This window comes from Homarus americanus, unplaced genomic scaffold (assembly GCF_018991925.1).
Source record: "Homarus americanus isolate GMGI-L3 unplaced genomic scaffold, GMGI_Hamer_2.0 scaffold16022, whole genome shotgun sequence".
In the NCBI taxonomy this organism is placed as follows: Eukaryota; Metazoa; Arthropoda; class Malacostraca; order Decapoda; family Nephropidae; genus Homarus; species Homarus americanus.
Window position 1 is genome coordinate 610,001 of NW_024752245.1, and position 10,849 is coordinate 620,849.

At 46.9% G+C, this 10,849-nt stretch overlaps 1 protein-coding gene across 1 annotated transcript; it reads right to left on the minus strand.

Moving 5' to 3' along the window:
* Positions 1–8,456: 8,456 nt before the first annotated feature.
* LOC121855016 (basic proline-rich protein-like) lies at positions 8,457–9,563 on the minus strand. Its single transcript, XM_042349852.1, has one exon. It carries the CDS (start codon positions 9,561–9,563, stop codon positions 8,457–8,459), a length of 1,107 nt encoding a protein of 368 aa, XP_042205786.1.
* Positions 9,564–10,849: the final 1,286 nt, after the last annotated feature.

The window sequence follows — 10,849 nt, forward strand, 5'->3', positions numbered from 1 at the left end:
TAAGTGGGTGTGTGTGGGTGTAAGTGGGTGTGTGTGGATGTGAGAGGGTGTAAGAGGGTGTGTGAGTGTGTTTAGAGTGTGTGGATGGTGTGAGAGGGTGTGTTTAGGGTGTGTTTGGGGTGTGGGAGGGTGTGGAGGGTGCAGTAAAGTAGTTGACCCTACTATTTTTACCCCATTACTGTTGACACTTCCTGTTGACCCCCACCACCTGTTGACCCCACCACCTGTTGACCCCACTATCTGTTGACCCCACTACCAGTTGACCCCACTATTGACCCGACTACCTGTTGACCCCACTACCAGTTGACCCCACTATTGACCCGACTACCTGTTGACCCCACTACCAGTTGACCCCACTATTGACCCCACTACCTGTTGACCCCACTATCGTCCTCAGTACCTGTTGACCCCATCCAATTTTTTACCCCATCACGTTCTGGATTCACTGTGTGTGTACATTTCGTCGTATTTTATTCCAGCTGAATTTTCCATCACATTTTGTCCACATTTCACGACCGTTCATAGTAATTCTTCCGTATTTCATCAAATTTTATTTCTATTTCATTATTTCTCATTCGGGTTTTATATCTAAATTCCATATTCGTGCGCCTGACGCTCTCCGAAAAATAGTTTATACCTGTCTGTCTGTCTGTCTGTCTGTCTGTCTGTCTGTCTGTCTGTCTGTATCTTCTTTCTCTCATGTCTTTCTGTCAGTTTTCTTTGTCTCTTTCTCTCCACCAACTTTCCTCCCACCCCACTACCATCCCCCACTACCCTCCCACCCCTACCCTCCCTCCCCTACCCCTCCCACCCCACTACCCTCCCTCCCCACTACCCCTCCCCACTACCCTCCCACCCCTACCTCCCACCCACTACCCTCCCACCCCTACCCTCCCAGCCCCCTACCCTCCCACCCACTACCCCTCCTCCCCACTACCCTCCCACCCCACTACCCTCCCACCCCACTACCCTCCCACCCCACTACCCCTCCCACCCCACTACCCTCCCAACCCCACTCACTCCCTCCCACCCCACTACCCTCCCTCCCACTCATCCTCCCCACTCACCTCACCTCCCACCCCCACTACCCTCTCTCCTCCAATCATCTTTCTTCTCCCCTACCCTCTTTTCCTTCCTGTCTTTCTCTCTCTCACCCTCACTGTTATTCCATCTGCGAATAATGTTGAAAAGAGAATTTAGATTCCCTGGCTAAATCTCCACCAGCCGTGACCACTAGACCATGTAAAGGTATTCCTGTTTGTGTGGACGAGGGAAGATTCCAGTTCCAAATAACAAACATCGACTACCTACAGATGCTATTCTTCTGAGGGAAATAATATGTGAAAAGATAATTACATGCATGAATTTAACAGAGAAAAACACTGTAGATTTTTTTGGGGGGGGGGGAGGTTTAGGTTAGGTTTAGGTTAGGTTAGGTTAGGTTAGGTTAGGTTAGGTTAAGGTTAGGTTAGGTTAAGTTAGTTAGGTTAAGGTTAGGTTAGGTTAGGTTAGGTTGGTTAAGGTTAGGTTAAGGTTGGGTTAGGTTAGGTTGAGTTGGTTAGGTTAGGTTAGGTTAGGTTAGGTTAGGTTAGGTTAAGGTTAGGTTAGGTGAGAAAATAAGAAAGGGATTTGTAGTTAGAATCTGTGTGTAGTGAAAGTTATTCTCCTTGTGGGAAAACAAATGAAAGTGGATGTAATAATGTGCTTTTGACATAGAAAATAATATTTATTTAGAAGGAAGAATAACTCAATAGAAGAAATCGTATTAATTAGTTTAGTCTTATAGGTAGTTTAGGTAGACAGATATTATACTAGGTCCAAGACAGGTATACAGAATAGACAGGGGTATTAAAGGACATATATAGACAGATAGACAATCGACTTGAGAAAATTCATAGACAGGAAGATGCATTCAGACAGAAAGACAGACAAAGGTGCAGTACTAAACATACAACCGGATGGACAGAATACAGACTTAGAGGATGATAGACAGACAGACAGATAGAGACAGACCGTAATATAGAAATAGAGACACAGACCTATATAAATAAACAAACAGTAATACAGACAGAAAGTCTATCATATATACAAACAAATACACAATAAAGACCCAAAATAGAGAAACCGGATATAAAGGCCAGATGGAAGGAATACACCAGGACTGGTTTGATGACAATGACCCGGAAATCAATGTACTCGTCGATGATAAACGTGCTGCTTTAGCTGACTGGCAGAACAACCCTCAGTCTCGGACCAAAGCTGATGCTCTCTGCAAGAAAGCGGCGGCCCAGCGCAAAAACTTGCATATCAACACAAGATTGGCGAATTTTTCAATCCCACTAAAACATTTTATGGGCCAATCACTCATAACACAGCCCCCCCTTCACTCATCCGACGGTAGCCTGTCCATCATGCATTGCCTTCATCCACCGGTGTAGTCGTTGGGTCCCCATGTTGGTCACCTCTTCCGCCTATACTGACGTTGTGGTCTTGTTGGAGCTCTATAAGCATGTCTGCCTGATGCGGGGCTCCACCACAGATTTTTCGTTCGGGGTTTACTCCTGTACCCCTATACCTACCAAGGTTAATTCGCAAGGCAGCGGGGCAGTGGTTGGTAGGTGCCAGGACGTGTCCACATGCCAGTGAGCCTGTGTGCCATCCCTCTGGGGCCCACTGCTGCTCCGAGGTCCCTTGCTGGTCTAGCCTGGGCCCACGAGGCACCCAGTTACCGTGTGTTGCCACGAGGAGGCACAGCAGGAGTCTTGATGGTGAAGAGGCTGTGTACTGCCAGGGGAGGACTTAAGCAAGTTGATTCCCTGTTCGCTACGAGGGCTAGACAGCGGCGGCAGCTGAAAGCGAAAGGGAGCAAGCATTGCTTGTACCTTAACACTAACATAATGCTGCCACACTAGAAGCATTACACACACACAGCCACACACACACACAGCCACACATACTCACAGCCACACACACACACACACACACACACACACACACACACACACACACACACGACTCATCTTTTAGCTACTAACAACGGAACCTGCGAATGTCATTAAAAAAATTCACACCGGAAAATTAGATGGTCTAATTAAAACCATATTTGATATCTAGAAATGCCTGAGGCCTTTGAGTGTTGTGGAGGTGTTTTGTCTACTGAGAGCAACAGGTGTCTCTTGTGTCCACCTGGTCACTTCCGGGTACACTCATTAAGGTGTTTTTTTCCTTCGTTTTCGTACGTTTTTTGCGGGGGAGAGGGTGAATATTAGGAATAGCAACTCAAGTTTACTTCACCTGATGATTAAATACCTTTAGCGTTAACCTAACGTAACGTAACGTAACGTAACCTAACCCAAGTTTACTTCATCTGAAAACCCAACCTTCCCCTTCTCTTGTCCTCTCTGCCTCCTTCTCCTCCTCCTGCTCCTCCCTCATCCTCCCACACTCTCTCTGACGTCAATCAATATCACGTCTTGGTGTTCGTTGTCACAATTTTCTTCTCGCTTTATCTCTCGTTATATTGTTGCCGAGAAAAAAAATGAACTGAAAAGATGAAGAAAAAACGAGATTCACAACAGAAATAAAATGAAAACATCAAATTCTTTCAGTGTGCATTAAGGAGTAGACACACCCGGCATTCTATAATTGTATCAGAATAGTAAAGTAACTTATTTATTTAACCCAATCATGTACATTACATCAATCACATAAGGTTGGAAATTATATATACATTACGCTATAATCAATGAGAGAAAAATTAGTTATTTAAATTAATGATATGTAAGAGGTGAAATATCAAGTCTTTTGTCATTCCCGAATAAATAAAAAACCTGCATTATTTAATTCCTAGGGTAGTGCACCATGACGCAGTGCACCATGACGCAGTACACTATGACGCAGTAACTACAGAACGGGAGCCAATCAGTGTCCAATAGACGCTGGCACGTTGTTTGATCTTTCTGAACTTTCAATTAATATCTGGAGTTGCTTTGAGACCCCCACCCCCCCCCTCCCCGCCAGTCGCTCACTTCCTAGCGCTGGTTCTACGCTAATGGCTAGTTATTCTCTCTGATCGTGTTGTTGATCGAGTTCTGATTCTACCTGTCCTTTCTGTTGCATTAATCCCTGTGCAACTTGGTATTTTTTCTCGATTTTTTGCAATATTTCTTTTTTATTAGTGTGTGTGTGTGTGTGTGTGTGTGTGTGTGTTCTATAAGTGTGTAAACGTTTAATGTAACTTAAAAGATATGCAATGTTTCTTCATCAAATTGTACTCAGGGGTGTTATCGTCGTACTCAAGGGGTTAAGTTGTCGTACTCAATAAGCTAAATCATTGTACTTGGAGTGTTAACATCGTACTCAAGGGGTTAAGTTATCATACTCAATAGACTAAATCCTTGTCCCGAGTCCAATAACTGGCTCCCTTAAACTCCAAATACGAAGTTTTATCGGACAAAATGACATCCACATTCCTCTGAGACTCTACTGTAACTGTAGATACGTTCTGCCGTTCCTCGTTCAGCCTGGGAAGAGATAACGAAGGAGACTTAGAGGCTTAGACAATTCGTGTAGTGGATGGGATGGGATGGGGTGGGATGGGATGGGATGGGATGGGATGGGATGGGGTGGGTGGGGTGGGATGGGATGGGATGGGATGGGATGGGGTGGGATGGGATGGGATGGGATGGGATGGGATGGGATGGGATGGGGTGGGGTGGGATGGGATGGGGTGGGATGGGATGGGATGGGATGGGATAGGATGGGAAGGGGATGGGATGGGGATGGGATGGGGTGGTATGGATGGGATGGGATGGGATGGGGTGGATGGATGGGATGGGGTGGGATGGGATGGGATGGATGGGATGGGATGGGTTGGGGTGGGATGGGATGGGATGGGATGGGGTGGTATGGGATGGGATGGGATGGGATGGGATGGGGTGGGATGGGATGGGATGGGATGGACCGCAATGGGTGAGGGAGAGGAAGAAGAGGAGGAAAAAACAGAAGAGGGTCAAGGTAGATACATAAGGGAGAGAAACAAGGAAGTCAAGCAGAGAAGATAAGAATGGACGCAAAAGAGAGAGAGAGAGGAAAAGGGGGAGAGGGGAATTTAAAAGGAAAGGAAAAAGAGACACAGAAGAAGGGAAAAAAAACTAGATTTTTGTTCTTATTATCTTCCCCGGTATTCATATATTTCTCTCCTAATTTTACACATTTTCTTTCCAGTTTTATTCCCCTCTCTCTCTCTCTCTCTGTATGACCTCACCAATTCTCTCCTCTTCTCCTTTCTCTTCCTCCTCCTCCTCTTCCTCCTCCTCCTCCTCCTCTTCCTCCCTCCTCCTCCTCCTCCTCCTCCTCCTCCTCCTCCTCCTCCTCCTCCTCCTCCTCCTCCTCCTCCTCTCCTCCTCCTCCTCCTCTTCCTCCCTCTTCCTCCTCCTCCTCCACCCCTACCGATAAGCTGTCCCATTCTTCTCTTTATATGATTTTCTTTTGTCCCCTTCCCTCCCTCCTTCTCTCTCCCCTTCCTTCTCTTCTCTCCCTTCATCTCCTTCCACTTTTCCTTCCTTTCTCCCTCCCTCTTTCCTTCCCTCTCCTTATGCTTCTCCTTCTTTCATTCTCTTCCTTCCTCCTTACCTCCTTCCCTCTCTCCTCACTCCCCTCCCTCCCTCCTCTCCATCCCCTCCTCCCTCTTCCCCTCCCTCCTCTTCTACCCCTCTCCTTCCCTCCCTCCCTTCCTCTCTCTCCATGTTTCAGTGATGGATGGTGGAACACAAACTGGAAATATACATTACACAGAATATACAAAACAGGGTCGTGTAGTTGACAGCCAGAGAAATAACCAGGCAGATGGATGAACTTACAAACAACCAGAGGGAGAGAATGTTACTCGTTATTATTAAGACAACTATAGACCTTTGTATGGTTAGGTTAAGTTAAGGTAGAGGGGCTTATACTAAAGACTTTATGATAATATACACAAGATTATTCCTCTTTGTAAGATCTCCTATCAAACTTCTCCTCTTCCTCTTCCTCCTCTTACTCCTCTTTTCGCCCCACCGATAAACTGTCTACATTTTTCCCTTTCATATGATTTATTTTTCTTCCTCCCCTTCCTAACTTTCCTCTCTTCTTCCCTCCCTCCCTCCCTCCCTCCCTCCCTCCTCCTCCCTCCTCCTCCTCCCTCCTCCCTCCCTCCCTTCTCTCTCCTTCTTTCCCTCCTTCCTTCCTTCTTCTTCTATACCAAATACAATTCATATAGGCAAAAAATTCTCTACTGAAGGAAATTGAAGGAAAAACAATTAAGCCTCCAGGTATTATTACGAGTCCAGGTAAAGTCATTCATTACCTTCTGTTTACCTGCCAGTCATCTCGATAGCTCCACGTCTCAGCTGACCACGCCCTTACCCACACTGAACCGTACTGCCAGCTATTAAGGCCTACTAATAAACCGCTAATTACCCTATAATAACACTAATTACTGTATAATAACCCACTAATTACTTTATTTGTGTGGTACATGAGTGCTAATACTGTCATTAATAACGTTAACTATAATACAGTAACACCAGACTGTAATCTTCCTGTTAAATACTGTAATTATGAGGTAATTTAAATTTATATAACATTACAGAAACACAAGAATAACAGGTTTAGAATACTGTAGTAGTTAAGGACTCAAGAACACTGATTCTTATCTAACAACCTGGTTCTCTGTAATTATCACTGAATGCGGATACAAATTGCAATTACATCATGTTAAAATGTGACACTGTTAAATTATCTATGTAACATAACCAAATTTTATTACTAGAGACAGAAATTCATCAATAGTTAATTTCATTCTTGTTATCGGAAATTAAGTTGACATCTTATCTGAGACCTTCACAACTTGCGGTTTTACATTTGTATGCTAACTATATAGATTCACTTGATTATCTTACTACATAAATTCCATTCATTATTACCGATTAATTATATATATTCCTCTACAAAATATTCTTAGTAATGTCTGATAATTACTCATCTCAAGGTAGAATTATTGACTCATGATGAAAGGAATAATTTTGACCCATTGTGATATACTCATCCCTACCAGGTTAAGGCTTCTGCAGCGTTTAACATACACGGTAACTTAAGCTGTTTGTAAGCCGTGAAAACTTGTGTCTGTCTGGACTTTTAAACGTGTAAGTAACTTTTGTTCTAAACTTTATCGAATCAGCTTCATTTAGGGAACGAAAACGTGAATGTTGTTTGATTTTTTGAGGAGGGGGGGGGAATCAGGTGTGTTTGTTGATCTTACACACCTGTTGATTATAATTATTCTAAGTTCACACACCTGTTGACGAAAACTAATCTAATCTCACACACGATCTAATTACCATAAGTATTCTATAAACTACTGATTAAATTAGCGTAGAATTCTAACCAAATGGAAGTGAATCAATTTACATCTATCAATAATATTTATCTGTTCTTTAAGTAAAAAATAAAGAGGATATTTTATGCCCAACTAAGCACTCAGTGATGCTTGTTGCAGAGCTTCTTAGAGTGAGATGCTGTACACACACACACACACACACACACACACACACACACACACACACACACACACACACACTTATCAGGAATCATTTTGCAATTTTGTGTTGATATTGCAAGGTAGCCATATATACGAAAGAGATGGAAAAGGTGGATGAAGGAAATGAAATGGTGGATGAGGGTTGGACAGAAGGTTGGATGAGGGTTGGAAGGATGCATGAGAGGAAGGAATAGGTGATTAAAAACATCATATAGAACTAATCCATCCACCCTGTTGAAACACTACATGAGCTCCCAGCCAACCAGGGACCTCCAATGCTCCTCTCGTTAAATCTCTCAGCCAATTGGAAATCGCCCTGTGGGTCCTTTGTTACGTGATGTCCAATGTCATTTAACCCTTTACCTTATCGCAGCTCAATCGAACCGTCTAGGAGAACGTTGTTAAGTCTATTGGACATATTGTGCTGGGAGGTTGTAGTAACATGCTGGCGAGGCCCTCTGATGGTGAGGCCCTCTGGTGGTAAGGCCCTCTGGTGGTAAGGCCCTCTGGTGGTGAAGCCCTCTGGTGGTAAGGCCCTCTGGTGGTGAAGCCCTCTGGTGGTAAGGCCCTCTGGTGGTGAGGCCCTCTGGTGGTGAGGCCCTCTGGTGGCAGGAGGCCCTGGTGGTGAGGCCCCTGGTGGTGAGGTTCTGGTGGCGAGGCCCTCTGGGTGGTGAGGCCCTCTGGTCAGGAGGCCCCTCTGGCAGGAGTCTCTGCGGGTGAGGCCCTCTGCAGGCGTCTCTGCGGTGAGAGGCCTCTGTAGAGGCCCTCTGGTGGTGAGGCCCTCTGGTGGTGAGGTCTGGCATGAGGCCCTCTGGTGGTGAAAGGCCCTCCTGGTGCAGGGAGGCCCTGGGTGGTGAGGCCCTCTGTAGGAGGCTCCTCAGGAGGCCCCTCTGGTGGCGAGACTGGGTGGCGAGGCCCCTGGTGGTGAGGCCCTGGGTGGTGAGGCCTCTGCGGTGAGGCCCTCTGGGTGAAGCCCTCTGCGGTGAGAGGCCCCTCTGGTGTTGAGGCCCTCTGGCAGAGGCCCTCTGGCAGGAGGTTCTTCTGGTGGAGGAGGCCCTCTGGTATGAGAGGCTCCTCTGGTGGCGAGGCCCCTGGTGGCGAGAGGCCCTTCTGGTGCAGGCCCTGGTAGAGGCCCTGGTGGTGGAGGCCCCAGGCTGGTGAGGCCCTGGTGGCGAGGCCCTCTGGCAGGAGGCCCTGCGTTGAGGCCTCGGTGGTGAGGCCCCCTTGCATGAGGCCCTCTGGTGTTGAGGCCCTGGTGGCGAGGTTCGCGGCGAGGCCCCTCTGGTGGTGAGGCCCTTGCGGTGAGGCCCTCTGCGGTGAGGTTCTCTGGTGGCGAGGCCCTCTGGTATGAGAGGCCCTCTGGTGGTGAGGCCCTCCTGGTGGTGAGGCTCCCTGGTGGTGAGGCCCCTGGTATGAGAGGCCCTGGTGGCAGGCCCTGGGTGGTGAGAGGCCCTTCTGCGTTGAGGCCCTGGTGGCGAGGCTCCTTTCTTGGTGGCGGAGGCCCTCTGGTGGCGAGGCCCTCTGGTGTTGAGGCCCTCTGGTGTTGAGGCCCTTCTGGTGCAGGAGGTCTTCTGGTATGAGGCCCCGTGGTGGTGGAGGCCCTCTGCAGGGGAGGCCCTGGTGTTGGCGTGCCGCCCCTGGTGGTGAGGGGCCCTGGTGGCGGAGAGGCTCTCTGGTGTTGAGGCCCTGGTGTTGGAGGCCCTGGTGCTGAGGCCTCTGGTGTTGAGGCCCCCAGTGGTGCAGGCCCTGGGTGTTGAGAGGCTCTGGTGGTGAGGCCCCTGGTGGTGAGGCCCTCTGGTGGTGAGGCCCTGGCGGCGAGGTTTCTGGTGTTGAGGCCCCTGGTGTTGAGCCCTGGGTGTTGAGGCCCCCTGTTGAGGCTCCCTCTGGTGTTGAGGCTCTGGCAGAGGCCCCTGGTGGTGAAGCCCTTCTGGTGAGGCCCTGGTGAAGTTCTCTGCACACATTTTCGAGTTAGCCTGACTGCCATCCTCGTTAAGGACACGAGAGACAAACTATTGGTGTATGTATGTATGTATGTATGTATGTATGTATGTATGTATGTATGTATGTATGTATGCATGTATGTATGTATGTATGTATGTATGTATGTATGTATGTATGTATGTATGTATGTGTGTATGTATGTATGTATGTATGTATGTATGTATGTATGTATGTATGTATGTATGTATGTATGTATGTATGTATGTATGTATGTATGTATGTATGTATGTATGTATGTATGTATGTAAACAAATATCCTCTCCAATTCGCAAGTAAAAAATCAACAACATTGTTTAATTCACTAATGTTAAAAATTTGGGTTCCCGAAATCTGCTATGAATTGGTTTATCACAGGCTTTATGAGGACGTGGGTATTGATGTACTGTATAGGCGGTAGACCCAATACACTATTGATTACCACTTACCAGTGACAAATATATATATATATATATATATATATATATATATATATATATATATATATATATATATAGAGATATATATATATTTATATATATATGCAATTCATGGTTATAAATATATAAATTCAAACACACATCGATCAACAGTGAGACATGATATATGTACCCTGCATGTACTAGTGACTGGAGATGCAGAGGCGATGATCTGACTGGTATATCGTTACTGCTCCAGTCTTATTGATGTCCTTACCCGTGGACACTCCCCTACCTGTACACACCTTACCTGTGTAAACGCCCCTTACCTGCAACTCTTACCTGTACACACACTCCATCTGTAAACGCCCCCACTTGTACACACACCACTTACCTGTACACACCCCCTACCTGCACACACCTACCCACACACACTCATCTGTAAACGCCCCTACCTGTACACACCCCTACCTGTACACACACCTTATCTGCAAACGCCCCTCACCTGCAATAACACAACTTACCTGTACACAATTTCTTACCTGCACACACACCTTATCTGTAAACGCCCCTTACCTGCACACACCCCTACCCGTACACACACCTTAGCCTGTAAACGCCCCACCCAAAAAATACACCACTTAATGCCTGTACACACCCCTATTTGTACACACCCCCTACCTGCACACACACCTGGCCTGTAAACGCCCCTTCCTGCACACACCCCTACCTGTACACACACCTGAGCCTGTAACTGCCTTACCTGCACACACCCCCACTCTGCACACACACCTTACCTGTAAACGCCCCTCACTCAGGCCACACCCCTTACCTGCACACACACACCTTATCTGTAAACGCCTCCCTTACCCTG

Bases quoted from the DNA above. Each gene is read 5' to 3' on its own strand.
- LOC121855016 (XM_042349852.1), bottom strand. From the start codon at position 9,563: ATGGCAGTCAGGCTAACTCGAAAATGTGTGCAGAGAACTTCACCAGGG.